General features: G+C 39.3%; 2 protein-coding genes across 6 annotated transcripts; one reads left to right on the forward strand and one right to left on the reverse strand.

Moving 5' to 3' along the window:
- On the forward strand, positions 566 to 6,510 carry LOC109723142 (transcription factor LHW-like). Its single transcript, XM_020251374.1, has 10 exons — positions 566 to 855; positions 1,765 to 1,968; positions 2,097 to 2,178; positions 2,448 to 2,489; positions 2,585 to 2,644; positions 2,847 to 4,352; positions 4,567 to 4,668; positions 5,211 to 5,351; positions 5,473 to 5,598; positions 5,943 to 6,510. The coding sequence occupies exons 1-10, from the start codon at positions 746 to 748 to the stop codon at positions 6,099 to 6,101; spliced, it is 2,532 nt and encodes an 843-aa protein (XP_020106963.1). The 5' UTR covers positions 566 to 745; the 3' UTR covers positions 6,102 to 6,510.
- LOC109722816 (BEL1-like homeodomain protein 1) lies at positions 8,786 to 14,127 on the reverse strand. Of its 5 annotated transcripts, none has more exons than XM_020250963.1 (5): positions 13,493 to 14,127; positions 11,431 to 12,343; positions 10,613 to 10,977; positions 10,174 to 10,234; positions 8,786 to 10,076 (listed from the first exon to the last, which is right to left on the reverse strand). In XM_020250963.1, exons 2-5 carry the CDS (start codon positions 12,133 to 12,135, stop codon positions 9,210 to 9,212), a joined length of 1,998 nt encoding a protein of 665 aa, XP_020106552.1. In that variant the 5' UTR covers positions 12,136 to 12,343; positions 13,493 to 14,127; the 3' UTR covers positions 8,786 to 9,209. The 5 variants fall into 5 exon arrangements, with proteins under 5 accessions (XP_020106552.1, XP_020106554.1, XP_020106551.1 ...); XM_020250965.1 differs by lacking the exon at positions 13,493 to 14,127 and adding an exon at positions 13,308 to 13,462; XM_020250962.1 differs by lacking the exon at positions 13,493 to 14,127 and adding an exon at positions 12,850 to 13,236.

Here is a 15,296-nt window from a genome sequence, read left to right on the forward strand (position 1 = left end):
TCCACGATATCCCTGAGCCCCCCCGAAAGCCAAGCGCGAAATTTCACCATTTCTTTTTCTTAAAATATTCAAAAGTTAACCCCGAGACAAAAGCCGACCCGTAATAAGGTGCGGACCCGACCGACGCTTTTAATTTCCGAACCGCCTCATAAGGGTTTTCTATGCGGAGCGTTGGTTCGACCGTTCGTCAACCGCCAAATGAACTGCGTCCGTCGATACCATGACAGGTTTTACGATCCGCGTAAATAAATTATGGGGGCACCCGTACGGAGAACCCGTCTTTCTCTATTTTTTTTTTTTTTTTTTTTTTTTTTTTTTTTTTGGCTGGTTTGTTTTTAAATTTAATTTATCGGTTTCCGGTTTTGCCCGCGATGGAGGGAATGATGGTGGTGGTCTCGGGGGGCGCGAGGGGTTTAAGACCGTTCCGAGAAAGGGCTCGGGTGTTATAATTCCTCTCTCTCTAAAAAGCCACCGAGCGCTTTCTCTCTCTCTTTCGCTCTCTCTCTCTCTCTCTCTCTCTCTCTCTTCCGAGCGCTCTTTGGCTCGTCCATGGGTGGCCGGANGCCGGGCGCGGATCGTGCCGCGGGAGCTAGGGAGGCGGCGGCGGCAGAGATCGCCGGAGAACGGCGGCGCCGACGTGTCTGGATTTCCTTTTCCTCTCTCTAGGTTTCTCTCCTTGCTTCCTCTGAGCTCTCCTCAAGTGTCTCCCTTCGCGAATTAGGGTTTCGATAGCGCCGCGGTTCGTATGAGCGGTTTTGAGATGTTCTCTCTGAGAGAAGTGCTTCGGCGCCTCTGTGCTGAGATCGGGTGGTCGTATGCAGTTTTTTGGAGGGCGATTGGGCCCTCTCACCGCATGTAAGCTCTGATTTTTCCCATTTTTCTTCTTGTATCTCCGATTTTTTCAGATTGATGAGGTAGGGTTTACCTTCTTCTCTTTTAGTTAGTGAGATGGTTTGATTTGTTTGCTTTTTATTGATTGTCTTGAACAGTTAGTTTGCTTTGGTGAGCTTTCATTGAATCCGAAAAGACTCGCCTTTTTTTTGTTTTTGGTTTTTAAACTAATTTTGGAGCTAACAGATGGGGTTGTGGATACACTTGTGGTGTTAATTACTAACCAGTGAGTAATAATGTGTACTTTTTAGTTGCTTTTGCCAGAAAAGACGTACTTTTCTACGGTTTTATTCTCTATTATTGCTATCATTAACTTTAAAGGTTTAGATTTTTTTTTTCTTTTTTTTCATTTTTTTTTGGTGGGTTGAGGTGGGTGGGTTATGAATCGTAAGGTTCTTGTAGTAACCTATAAGGGAATAATAGAGAAGGAAATAAGTAACTGATCTCAACATGAGAAAACCTCTTGATTTTGTAACGGTTAAAAGAAACACAATAGAAGAAATTGCAATTTAGTTAACCGAAATTTCAATAATAATAAAAAACTGCCTAATGAGTTTTTATTCCTTTGAAAAGTGAGGAATGAACTTGTTAAATGAGTCTAAGCTCTAATTTAGTTGAAATTAATTTTTCGCTTGGGCACCGACTGCTTTAGCGCAAGCGGCAAGCTTGATGAAACTTGATGGTTGTTATCAGAGGTTTCAAGTATGAAGCCTGGTTGCTTCACATTTTCAGTTAAATTCATTTTTCAGAAAATTGAATGAAGCAGAAAGTATGCTACCTTTCTCTCTCTCAAAAAAAAAAATCGCTTTGGCCTGGTAAGATGTTTGAACTGTTACAGTTGAGTTGTTCTTAATGCAGTATGTACTGTGGCAGGCTTTTGGTTTGGGAGGATGGGTGCTGTGGACATACATCAGGCATTTTGGGGTCTGAAGCTTCTGATTTACTACTTGAGGAGCATGGATTGGTTCAGAAGTTGCACAACCAACAAGCTGCTAAATATGGAAGTCAAACAGAGGAAAGTGTAAATGCGCTGGTAAGGAAGACGATGATGACGCAGGTTCATGTTATAGGAGATGGGTGAGTGCATACGTTTCATGCTAACTTCTATATTTCATCCTCACCTTTAGGTTTTGTTTTACATGTTTTAGCTAGGTTTGTGCTTCATAGCCTGTTCGGTGTAAACTTATCGGATAGTTGTTTTTCAGGATAGTAGGGGAAGCTGCTTTTACTGGAAATCATCGTTGGATTGTTCGAGATTCTTTAAAGGATTATGGATCTCTATCAAAGGTATAATTTTTTATTAACTCTGTTAGAAGTTCGCCATATGCTATTTATGTTGCCAAAGTTTAAGCTATTAGAACATTGCACGCCTTATTTATATGCACACCAATATTCATGTGCAGTACTTCTTTACTTGAGGCTTTTGCTTTTGAGGGTTTAGGGTGTAGAATTTCAAGAATTCCTTGTTTATTCTGCCTTTTGGTTGTGGATGGAGCTATAATGTTTGATTTAGATCGCAAAGAGAATTGAGTAGCATTTTTTTTTTGCTTCAATAGGATGCTGATGAGATGAATCAGCAGTTTGCAGCTGGCATTCAGGTCAGCAAAGTTCTTCCTTATTTTTTACCCTCTTCTTGTAATTATTTATATATCAACTTAACTCTGATAAGTTGTTTGTTTTGTATGTTATGCAGACGATCGTTATCATTCCCATACTACCACGTGGTGTTTTGCAACTTGGCTCCACTCAGATGGTAAGTAATTCTTTATGAGCTAGCTTCATGTTTGAGCTAAAGATTTTATGAGGCATCAAAATATTGGGAGAAGAATGATGGATGAGTTTGAAATGTACATTACATTTCTTCTGTTAAAGAAGTTTCAAATTATTGTGCTTTGCTTTGCTGTACTATATGCCTCTGTGTCATAGTTGTTAATATTGGCTTATCCTCTCTGCAGCTTATGGAAAATGTTGGTTTTTTAATACACACGAAGAATTTACTTTCACAATTAAATAATCGATCAGGGTCTTCATTTTCAAGACTAAGTTTAGATACCAATCCCTCCTTTGTTGAGCCTATCCTTCACTGCAGTAGACAGCTGGAAGGTGAAACAGTTGGAGCACGTGTATACACGAAGGCCAATCTGAGTCTTGGCAAGCAGGGAGTGACTAATGATAATGGATCTAAAATTCAGACTCAGCCTTCAGTAATGGACTCAGATTTTACTTCTCGCTTAACATCACTCGAAGAGCAGCTCTTATTCATGTCTCATGATGGATTATTAGAACCTGGAAATAATGCAGGATCAGCAGTACAGGGCACTGGAGCTGTTCGGTTAATATTGAATGGACGTGATAACCCTAATTTGCTTGAAGATTCCAACATTGTCTCACCACATTTGCAAAACAAGTTACTGAATACTGTAGACAGTCTTGGAAAGTTTGGATCACTTCTACATGGCAGTAATGAAATCACCAGGGTCTTATGTGCTAATTCATCTGGCACAGGGACAAGTCAAATGATAGACCAAAGATACAATAATGCAGAGAGTTCACAGCAAAATCAGCCTTCTTCGCCCTACAGAGTTACTCAAGCTGTTCCGATTGAGGGGAATGAGGGGAGACATGAAAATGATTTGGTTGAGGCTGCAGGACTAAGGCGTTCAATTCAAAATGATCGACAAACCCGTTCTATTGCAAATTCTATTGCAAATGAATCAAACAAGATTTATGCTACTGAAAATGGGAATGGCGTGAAGGATGAGAATGACTGCAAGCTTTCACATATAAGAACAGAGAAAACTTCACTTTTGCCTCTTGATCGTTCCATGGAAAGTGATCTGTTTGATATGTTGGGTCCCAAGTTTCGTCAGTTTCATGATGGTTCGGATAATAGCTTGGGTATAAATGCATTTATCCACTCGATTAAGTCTGACGCTTCTCCTGCATTTGATTCAGCAAATGATGATTTCTCTCAATCAGGAATTTTTTCTGTAGCTGACACTGACCAACTATTGGATGCAATAGTCTCAAGCATCAATCCAACTGCAAAACAGAATTCAGACGACAGTATATCCTGTAAAACTTCACAGACAGATATTCATAATTCTGCTTGTTACGGTGGATATGCGCCTTCATCAGAGGTGAAACAAGATGAGTTATCCTACCTTCCGCCTGTGCCTATCAAGAATGAGACAGCAATATCAAGTTATGTTAAACCACAATGCTCTCATCCTCAGAGTACTGGAGTTCACAAATCTCAGATCCATCTTTGGCTTGAAAGTGGCCAGAACATGAAATGTGATAGTATGCCGGCTTCAAATAGTAAAAAACTGGACATAACTGGTAAGGCAAATAGGAAGAGATCTAGACCAGGAGAAAGTCCGAGGCCACGGCCAAAAGATCGCCAAATGATACAAGACCGTATTAAGGAATTGAGGGAAATAGTACCAAATGGTGCGAAGGTAATGTGTGTGCTGCTTTTGACCTTCATCTATTCATGTAAAATTACAATAAAATATTGGTTATGAAGTTAGGCAGATAGCCATACTCGATTGCACTTAAAAACTACTATTCGGTTTCTGATCAATGATCATGGTCGCAATGTAGTATTGCATACTTCTATATATGGTTTGTTCCATTATTTCTATTTAATTGTTGCCTTTTTTGTGTTAACAGTGTAGCATTGATGCCTTACTGGAGAAGACCATTAAACACATGCTTTTCTTGCAAAGTGTGACAAAGTATGCTGATAAACTCAAGGAAAAGGGGGAGTGTAAGGTTTGTATGCTTTAAATTCCCTTTCTCTAAACACATTTCCTGATTTGAATCCAGTTCTCAATATGTTAAGGCTTTGGTTCAGGGGCATATACAGCTTACGCAACTATCTTGCTGCATCAACCTTCTCTCACTACTAAGAGAGCTAAATATAAGGCTATATTATCCATTACCTATTTGCAAAGTGTGATTCTTGATGCTTCTAGATGGTGTCTTCTTCACCATGTAAAGCATTTCAATGGCTACTAATGGCTCATAGTTATGTTTCAATGGAGAACATTGTGCTGACCGTACCTATAATTTTATCGCCTAAAAAGCATTTCATATTCTGCAGAGTATAATTGCATAATTCACAGATTTTAATGCAATCACTAGTATTAGGCATAAAACTTGGCTTTGTACTACTGTTACTTTCAAGGCTAATTCATGTGAAGAACTGGAGAAGCATGCAAAACTTCAGTGTTATGAAAGCTCACTAAGTAAGAAATGGTATTATGTTAAATAAGTGAATTTTTAGAAGGAAATGTCTTCATTCTTAAGTGCAGATAGTTGATAAGGATGGTGGTCTGCTCTTGAAAGACTGTTATGAAGGTGGTGCAACTTGGGCATTTGATGTTGGTTCTCAATCTATGATCTGCCCGATAATAGTGGAGGATCTCAACCAACCTCGCCAGATGCTCGTGGAGGTAAAAGATGTTCTCTCTGTATTTTCTTATTTTTTCCTCCTTATTCTACGAGTTGTTGCCCTATTTTTTTTAAGTATGATTTACAACCATTAATTGCCCAGAATATATGGTCTTTTTGCAGATGCTTTGTGAGGAGCGAGGTTTCTTTCTGGAAATAGCTGACTTCGTCAAGGGTCTCGGATTGACCATCTTGAAGGGGGTGATGGAAGCACGTAAGAGTAAAGTCTGGGCTCGATTTGTTGTGGAGGTATGTTTATTTAATAATTCATGTCCTCACTTTTTTGGCTTGGCGCCTGTTGGGTCCCACTGAAGCTTTTGTAAGAATGTTGTGCGAGTAAACAATTCAGAAGAAGCATTAAAAACTTTTTCAGTGAAAGCTTGCCCATCAGTTTCCTTCTATAGCAGAGGAAAAACCTCTAATCAGGTTGCAGAAGCTTTTCCTGTCACAGAAAAAGTTTTAAGAATTTTTGTTTGCCGAACATCTGGTTGCCCCTTCTTGGAGGGAGAAGCCCTGACCTTTAACTTGTAAGAGTAAGATGAAAAGACAAGTCTCCCCCATTGGCTAAATTCACACGACCATTCCGTACGCAGGCAAATAGGGACGTTACAAGAATGGAGATATTTCTATCACTTGTTCGCCTGTTGGAACAAACAGCCGGAGGCGGTATAATACCAATGAACGTCAATAATGTCGACGCGACTCACACATTGTTGTGCCAACCTAGTAGTATTCCCGCAACCGGCTTGTGAGATTGCCATCAATGAGGAGATCGGCGCTTTATTCAGCCACTTTAGAGATGCTAAGAGTGGGATCGACTTCGCCCTGCCATGACTAGTGTTTCAGTGGCCATTAAGGTTTCCCATTTTGCGGCTTTTTGCACTCTTCTGACTAATTCTGGGAGCCCTACTTGCTTGAACATTCGAATGCTCGGGTTGGCACGAGAGCTTCGTTTTGTAACATTTCTCGTTGTAATCTTTATGTCACTCCTTTTCCATGTACTATTTATTGTTGGATAATAGTAGATTAATTTTGTTGTATTTTTACTTTTTTTTTATCTTTCTTGTATGGTGGGGCTAATGTTTCTGGCTAATGTGTAGAACTATCATTTCAATGCTAATTTAAGCCTAAACCGCTGATCTGATCTGATCAGTCCCTCGAGTTGCTCTTTCACCCCATTTTTTCTTTTTTTACCCTTTTTTCTTTGTTGGGTGGATTGCGAACTCTTGTATTTACTCAAAAAAGAAAAAAGAACTTAAAAACTGTTGGTGGGGAACAATAATTAGTTTGTAATATCACAAACTTAATTGTACGTTTCCAACAAATGATTTTTTTTTTACTTTTTTTTTTCACTTCGACAGAGATGAAGGGTAACAATTAATTAAATGTACAACTAACATCGGTTAACCAATTGTGTCTAACAAATTCGTATTCTCTGAATCAAAAAAAAAAAAAAAAAAAAAAAAGCCACTCGAATTGCCAAAAACAGTAGGAGCGCATATTTCTCAACCCTACAAAGTTGAGTAATGCTTCTATACTCTTTTTTTTTTTTTTTGTTACCATTCATTCACGCGTATTCAACAACTCAGATTTAGTTTTTTTAAAATTGTGACCTGCAATAACAGATTATTTTGGGAGAGGTACCGGTTACCAGGTACCTCAAAAAAGGATATTTTTGTCTTTTAATACATGGGCAATTTAGTCATTTTACATCTACTATATTTTCAAAATTTTTATTTTTTTTTTGTTTCCTTTTGCTCTCTCTATCTTTCCTTTCAAAATTTGGCATTTCATATAAGGAAAATTCCAAATGAGTTGACAATATGATCATTGAATTTAAACTTTAAATAGTAATATAAAACTTCTCTAATTTAAATTTCACTTTTAAATTTAAAATTTAATATTATATTCAAATTTATATTTTAAAAATTTAAGTTTCATATAAATACTTTGAAATATGGTAAACAGAAATAATTGTTTGAATTCTAATATTCTGGTTTAGGTTTGATTTTGGGTTTCGAAAAAGTGGTCAGTTTTGAATTTGGATATGGACTTTTGAAATCCGTCGAGTTCGGAAATAAGTTTTGTGATTGTTAGTCAGATTCGAATTCAAATTCCTAACTATTTTTTTTCTCACCAATAATTCTAATCTTTTTAATTTATATGTTTAAAATTATATTTAAAATATTTATTAGCTCTAACAGTTAAATTATTATTCTGTTTAAAATATTTATTATCTTTACTGGTTGGTTCCAAATTGTTCTTAATGTTATTCGATTCAATAGGTTAAAATCAGATTCTTGATAGAATAGGTCAAAGTCTGATCAGTCAAATCAATCAATTCAATCTAGTTTTTAAATTATTGAATTTAAAATTTAAATAGTAATATAAAATTCTCTAGAGAAATCTAATTGTAGAAATCTTACTCTCTAAGTTTTTTATGCATTACGTTTTAAACTGATGCGAATAAACTGTATTTTAAATCTTGGTAGAAATTTAGTTTTTAAATAGTAATATGAAATTCCTCTAATTTAAATTTCACTTTTAAATTTTAAGTATTTAATTTTTAAAATTTAAATTCATCGTATTTAGAAATAAAACTATTTCTAAAATTTCTATAATTTAAATTAATGCATAATTTGAGAAACACTAAAACATTTAAAGTAGATTCCTAATTAATGCCTAATAATTTCATAAATTTGGTTAATCAATTAATTTTCTAAATTAGTACTAATTTATGTATAAATTTAGGACCTCAATTAAAAGTTTCTTTAAATATTGTATTATTTAATTACCAAATTAATCTTAAATAAAATAAATTTTTTATATATTAAGTATTAAAGTTATATTTTTATCCTCTATTAATCAACGGTTAAATTTTTTTTTATTAAAAAAAAAAAAAAGAAAAAAAGTACCGAATCATTTCTCTACAAAGTTATATAATTGAGTAGCCACGTGAGCATGTTCTTGTAGACCCCCTGTTGTAACTGTTGCTCCATTCGAGAGTTGGAATAGAGAATAGTCCCACGCATCAATCAAAATTTTCAAAAAAGACCCCCCGTCCTCTTTTTTTTTTTTTTTTGTTGTCTCCAATTACTGCTCCTTTCTTTTGGCCCAGCCAACCAATTTTAAATGCGAATCGCTCGGTGGATTGATGGGCTCGTTCGTTCGTTCGTTCCCCACATGTTACTGCTTAAAAACGTGTGCACTTTTTGAAGGACCAATTACACACACTCTGCCATCCGATGAATACATTACCCACCCGTACCGCCCCCTTTCTCTTTCAGCTAAATTTTGCCTTGTCATATGCACGCCCGAATCCGTATCATTAAGTTTTTGTCGATGCACAATGAAATGAGTTATATAAAACATAAAAAATAAAAAAAAAATAATACAACAACATTCAGATCCAGTATTAATAATGAACGCAATCATGTAATCACTACCGAACAAGTCCTGCATGTTATTAAGATTGTATAAAAATCCTGCAACATTTAGAATTATTACGTATGTCCAAACAGTGCTCTAGCTACAAATATACAATATTCTCAAGTTCTATGGACTCAATTTCCTTTTCTTCTCAAACTCCATCCCCAAATTTGTCCTGTCAAAATATAAAAATCCTATTGTGTGGAGCTATATGTCCTTCTTCTTCCTCTTCTTCTTCTTCTTCTTCTTCTTCTTCTTCTTCTATACACTGCATCATCTTTGAGTTCCATTCCTAAAATTAAACCACCCAAATGGTGGAGCACCAAAGAGAATAATACCTAGCTAGCTACCACTATTTTACAAGCCCCCTAATTTATAAATAACACTGCTACAACCAAAACCATGCATGGAATGGAACACACAACCTTGAACTAGGACACAAAATCTGGCATTAATTGAGCAGCAAACCTCTTCCTGCTCTGAATATTGATATCGTAAGCATTTGGAGGCTGGGGAGAGTTCACTGCTTGGCTACTGTTGCCGATGCTGCAAAACTCACCGGCCTCGTTGCCGCTCATCTCAATCCTCCTCCCAAATGGCATCCCCTCACTGGGCAGGAACGATGAGTGCGCTCCTCCTGATAGAGATAAGTTCTCACAGTGTGGCAGCCCCAGAGTGAGTGACACTCCATTGTTCGAATACCTCGGCGCGAAATTCTGCGAGTCGAACCTCCCCATCTCGCCCATCGAATAAGCACCGTACCCTCCTCCTCCTCCTCCTCCTCCTCCTCCGTTGCTCGTAGCCCCTGCTATCAGCGAGTGGTAGCTTTGCTCCTCCCCGATGCTCCTCCCGCTGCTCTCGATGAACTTCATCAGCAGCGCGCGGTTGTTCATCTCGTTGGGCTTCGTATCGACGCCCGCGATCGAGTGCGAGGACGACGCGATGGCCGCGTGAACAGGCTCATCGCTCCTCAGCTTCTTGAGCTTCGGTTGTTGCCGCATTGACAGGTCGTCGTCGTAGTAGCTCGGCACGGCGCTGCTCTGCTTCTCCTTGAAGCCTCCCCCCCGCCGCGCAGATTTCGGTGCGTCCGTCTCTTGCCGAGCCGTCGGTGCGGCGTCGGGTTCGTTCTCGGCGCTGTTGTTCTCTACGCCGGTCTCAGTGTTGCTGTTGCTGTTGTTGCTATTGTTGTTGTTGTTGTTGTTGTTGATCTGTTCGTGGTCTTTGGTTTCTTCCAAATACATCTCCTCCACCATCGGCTTCCAGAGCCGCACCCTCGCATTTATGAACCAATTTGAAACCTACATTCAATGACATCTTTTTATGTTAATTCTCAATTTTAGATTAATGCAAATCCCTTAATTTTTTTTTAAAAATTTTTTTTAATAATTTACTTACCTGGCTCCGAGTGAGACCAGTTTGTTTCGCTAGCATGAGCTTGTCCGAATCCTTTGGGTAACTGCAGCAATCAATCACTCACGAATGATCAGAAGAACGTCTACTGCTGTAGCACTACTTAAATATGTTGGGGGTACGTACACCGATCTATGGCTATCATTATAGCAATCATTTCATTTGCTTTTATTCTAATCTTCGAAACAGATAGGCCCTTGTAGTGTGGCCCTGTTGCCTATTAAAATTTCTTGTCAAATGTAAAATTGAGCACACGACAATTACGTATATTTTGATTAAATAGAGTTGATGTGAATTGAGTGATTATCGCGTGCTCAATTTTGATAGCATTTTAGTAGATGTCCTAAAAGGCAACGAGAATATCGTAACCACAAAATAGTGAAGTGCAGTCGCGTCAAGTCCGTGAACAATTGCGTGCACTTACGGGTGAAGGAAGTGCTCGAAGAGCCACGCTCGAAGAATCGAGACGGATCTCTCGGGTAGCCCTCTCTGCGGCCGCCATGCGTTGTGCTGCATCATTCCGAGCTGCTGGAGGGCCCGTTGCTGCCGGAGGTGGTGGTCGACGAACCGGAGCCTCGACCCCACCGTCTTGGCGTTCTCCTCCCCGAGGCTTTTGCTAGTGGCCCTTATTTGGCCGGTGATGGCGTCTCGGAGGCACCGGAATTGCTTCGATATGGTTTGGAGGGCGAGTGCGGTGTACGTTCTCGCGGAACCGCGACCGGCCACGGCTTCGAATGATGAGATCACTATTTGCATTTGGTGATGGTATTGCCTGTACCTCTGTTCTACCTGTAATATATGATCGCCGAGGACAAAGAAGGGTATGAGAATGATTAAGTGGTTATCATTATCATGTAAACTGGGAGGTAAACATGATCAGATTAACAATCCTTATTATGAAACGAGTTATATATGATGATAAAGCCTCTTTAGAAACAAGAAGAAACTAATCAAGTATAGAACCCAAAATTTTGAAGAACTTCAATTTTGACTACCATAATTCATCGGCCTTGGTTAATTCCCACCGAGTTTTTCACCCTCAAAAAAAAAAAAAAAAAAGAACACTTAATTTCTATGAGAGTCCGGCTCACGAAAAGGGCACACTAATAAAGCGTGGATTCAATAGAAGCATAGAGAACTAAACTTTCAGATCCTAATAAAAGTAATAAAACGAAAATTTTTGAATTATGTTATAATTTAAATTGAAACGGATTGAAGAGATGCTGCTGCATGCTTAATTACCTCGTCGAGCATGTTAACAAGCTTGGCCTTCTTCATCTGAAGCTCCTGCTTCTCCGCGGTCGAGAGCTCGGCCGCCGCTCTCTTCGCGCTCGCCTCCTCCTGCCCGCCGCCGCCGCTGACCGCCCCCGCCTCCGCTCCTCCGTCGGAATCCTCGCTCTTCCCCTTCCCCGCCGCTGCGTCATGAGCTGCTCTCCCTCCCTTCCCGACGTTGACCATCTCGTCCAGCAGCTGCTGCGCCGCCTTCAGGTACTTGGACCCCATCAGGAAGCTCTGCGCTGCCGCTGCCGTCGCATTCGGAGCCCCCGAATTCGGCGTCGCCTCCGCTGCAGACACCGACATCTCCCGCGAGGACAGGCTCAGCGACAGCCCTTGCTGGTGCGTCGGCGGCGGGGGCTGCGTCCACAGGTTATACTGGACGCGCCCGGGGACGAGGCCGTGGACCGCCGAGACGTCGTGGGGGGAGGCGCCAATTGTCGGAGGCGGTGGATGCGGAGAACGGATCGGTTCTTGGCCGGCAGCGGCGGGAGAGTAGGCGAAGCTCATGGGGTTCATCGGGTTCACGGCGGGGTTGAAGAGGACCATGTTGGCAGGAGCAGCTGCGGCAGCGGAGGCGTCGGAGTAGCCGACGTAGGCCGGGTTCATGAGGTAGAGGGTTTGTAGGCTGTCGGTTTGGATGTCGGGGCCGCCGTGGAAGTACGTCGCCATCAGATTACTACCCTAACTATTACTATTATTATTATTATTTATTTATTTTAATATTGGAGTCGATCGATTAATTGTTTTCACATAATCCTCTTTCTCTTCTCTTCTCTTCTCTTATTTAGAGAGCAAGGGAGAGAGTTTCTGTAGGTACGTATACTGGTAGGTGGAGAAGTTTATCTCTCTTTTCTCCTTGAAGAGATCCAAGAAATTCCTGCAAAAAAGAGACAAAAAAAGAAAAAAAAAAATAAGGAGCATGTAATAAAAAACCAAGATGCATCACAATTAAGACTACTACAAAAATTGAGAGACGAATAAATTGGTTTGCGTAGAGATAGAATAATAATAATACAAACTAATAGAAAACAAAATTAAAGTACCAAGTGAGAGCTTAATAGGCTAATCCTTATAATAATAACAACTCTCATGCTCGTAGTGGTAATAAAACTGAAACTTCGATGGAAGAGCTTGTGAGAGAAGCTGAAGGGATGGGGGGTTTTTACAGAAGCTTGATCTGCTACTAGAATTTGGGCGGCGGATAATCCTTCACAAGGAGAGGCCATGGATGAGTTCTATAGGTTTTGGGGGGGGGGGGGGAGGGGAGAGAGAGATGGGGAGAGGATTAAGTAGGAGATGTACGTAGGAGAGAGGAAAATAAAAAAGATAGGGAAACATCTTCATCAAGTGATATAATTAAGTAATACATATCACTGGCAATACCTGAGAGAATGGAAACCAAAAGCACGTGGGGAGTGATATAAGAATTGGTTTATGAGGAATTCTCTCTCTCTCTCACTCGCTCTCTCTTTCTCTCTCTCTTTTTCTCCTCACACTTGTATAGCAGGCTCTCTTACAGTGACCAAAGCCCATCAGAAAAATCTTTCTCAAAGAACAAGTAGAGGAAGAGGAGACTTAAGAGATATATTGGTCTCACTTACAAAAATAATAATAATAAATAAAGTAAGAATACAGCAAAGGGAATTGCAATTATGGAAGATATCTTAGACTCATGTCAGAGTCTTATTCTGCAACCCCCTCTCTCTCTCTCTCTCTCTCTCTCTCTTTCTTTCTTTGTTTCTTTCTTTTCACTCCAAATGAAAAGGAAAAAAGAAAATGAGGAGACCCATTTAATAAAGACTAGGAGGAAATAAAAAGGAAGCAAAAGGAGAGATACCCACCTTTCACTTCCATTATCCACACAACACCTCTCTCTTTTTCCTTCTTTTTAGTTTTTTTCTTCTTCTTTTCTCCCTCTCTTTTTTTTTTTTTTGCCCTTTATAAAAAAATGACTACTATTTTGGTGTTGTGGGTACGAGGGGTGTAGCTTAGATAGCATGAGGGGGGAGGGTGCATAGTGTGGTACCTGCGAGTGGATCAAAAGAAGGCAATTGGTCCAGATGATTTGACCCCTCTTTTCCTTATCATTAGATGCAGAAGCCTTTGATGAAGAGAGAGAGAGTGAGAGAGAAGGGGTGGGGGGTGGGGGGGGAAGAGGCCCATCTCATGTGTTTGTGTTGTGTGTGAGAGATGGAAAGAGAGACATGGTCACATAGATAGATAGAGATATAGATATATTATTCCACACAAAAGCACATGCATATATTTAGGAGGTGTGTGTGTGTGAGAGAGAAAGAGATATATAGAGAGAGAGAAATAGAAACTGTTTAAGAACTGACACAAGTGTCAGAGGGAACAAACAGCTGAGGAACGAGGAAGTGTCCACCTCCAAAGAGTCTGATTTAATATGTGTGTATGCGTGTGGAAAAGATTAAAGGTGGAAAATAATTAAAATAAAAGAGAGAGAAAGGCCGGAGTTTCCTTTCTTAATTATACTTCTTCTTCTGCTTCTCCTTCTCCTCCTATTGAGAGCCCTTTTCATCAGCTTCTGTGTCCAGAAAAATAAACATCTATTTTCCTTTGCGTGTTGTGATATCTTCTTTGTCCTTTCTTATTTTGTTTATTATGTAGCCTTCTTTCTTTTTTTTTTATTTTTTCTTTCCCCCTCCCCCCCTTGTAGCTACCTTATCTTAATATTTTTTGTGGTTGGATGCTGGGTTTGGAAGATAAAGCAATTGAAAGCTAAAGAACCCAACCAACCACCACCATTACACCTACTATTATAGAGAGAGAGAGAGAGAGAGAGAGAGAGAGAGAGAGAGAGAGAGAGAGAGAGAATACTATAAGGACAAAGCAACAAAATTAAAGGTTAAAGTATTAAACAACCAGGAATTAGAATTGATACTTGGTGAGTCATCCCAATTAATGGAGCTTGCTTATGTGTTTAAGTGGCGGAATTAATAGTGCTCAAGGTAATTAAGGAGCATCCATTCACTGCTCAAAAGAGAATAGATTGACTGCATCCGGTGAAGATCATTTGTTGAGTGATTGAAACTTCTTTAAACACACGCAATCGTGCGCGCAAATTAAATTTCCACGCATGAAACCCGTTAGAAAAATCACTTGTTTCACAGCATCCGAGCGAATATTTTTTTTACTAGCTAGTTAAAATTAAATATCTCGTCATTGCACATATGCTATTCTGTGTCCTATCATTCATTCTATGCCATCCCACTATGCCTAGTTATGGTTTGCACTTCTTTTTCAGGAAAGGGACCTAAGAAAGCAAGCCAAAGCTTGAATATATATATATATATGCCTGATTCTTGAAGTTGAAACCATATATGTAATCTATAAAATATAGGGGAAGTGAGGGAAACAGAAGCAGCATGTGATCTTATTTCCTCATCTCAAAATCATCACATCTTGCCCAAAATGAACAAGTAAATTAAAAAAAAAATTTAAAAAAAACCAAAGAAAAAATGTTGTAGTAGAATAATCATGTGACATAAATTAAGGATCATTCCTTCAATGAGGAAGTGTAACAGAAAATTAATTGGGGTGGCTAGTGAAATTTGGATCTGTATAACTATATATGTCAGGATGTGGCATGTTTTCCATTGTTCTCTTGTGTTATTGTTTCTCTTGTGCGGCTCCAACAGTTGTAGATTCTTAATTGGGCACAGCTAGAAGAAAAAGGGAGTACAATAACTAGCAATAATTGAGAGCTTTTTGGCCTTAGAAGATCTTACTTTCCTTCAGGACTATGATGCATTCAGTTGGTTTTTAGCTAGTAGGTTAATAATACTACCTTGGATTTATCTACTTTG

Source organism: Ananas comosus, linkage group 17 (genome assembly GCF_001540865.1).
Source record: "Ananas comosus cultivar F153 linkage group 17, ASM154086v1, whole genome shotgun sequence".
Classification (NCBI taxonomy): domain Eukaryota; kingdom Viridiplantae; phylum Streptophyta; class Magnoliopsida; order Poales; family Bromeliaceae; genus Ananas; species Ananas comosus.

What these genes read in the sequence shown, in the direction of transcription:
- LOC109723142 (XM_020251374.1), top strand. Translation starts at nt 746, where the DNA reads ATGAGCGGTTTTGAGATGTTCTCTCTGAGAGAAGTGCTTCGGCGCCTC. An exon ending in ATTGGGCCCTCTCACCGCAT is followed by an intron (nt 856 to 1,764) that starts GTAAGCTCTGAT and finishes GTACTGTGGCAG; the next exon opens with GCTTTTGGTTTGGGAGGATG. An exon ending in ATTATGGATCTCTATCAAAG is followed by an intron (nt 2,179 to 2,447) that starts GTATAATTTTTT and finishes TTGCTTCAATAG; the next exon opens with GATGCTGATGAGATGAATCA.
- LOC109722816 (XM_020250963.1), bottom strand. Translation starts at nt 12,135, where the DNA reads ATGGCGACGTACTTCCACGGCGGCCCCGACATCCAAACCGACAGCCTA. An exon ending in TTGTTAACATGCTCGACGAG is followed by an intron (nt 10,978 to 11,430) that starts GTAATTAAGCAT and finishes CATATATTACAG; the next exon opens with GTAGAACAGAGGTACAGGCA. An exon ending in TTCGAGCACTTCCTTCACCC is followed by an intron (nt 10,235 to 10,612) that starts GTAAGTGCACGC and finishes TGATTGCTGCAG; the next exon opens with TTACCCAAAGGATTCGGACA.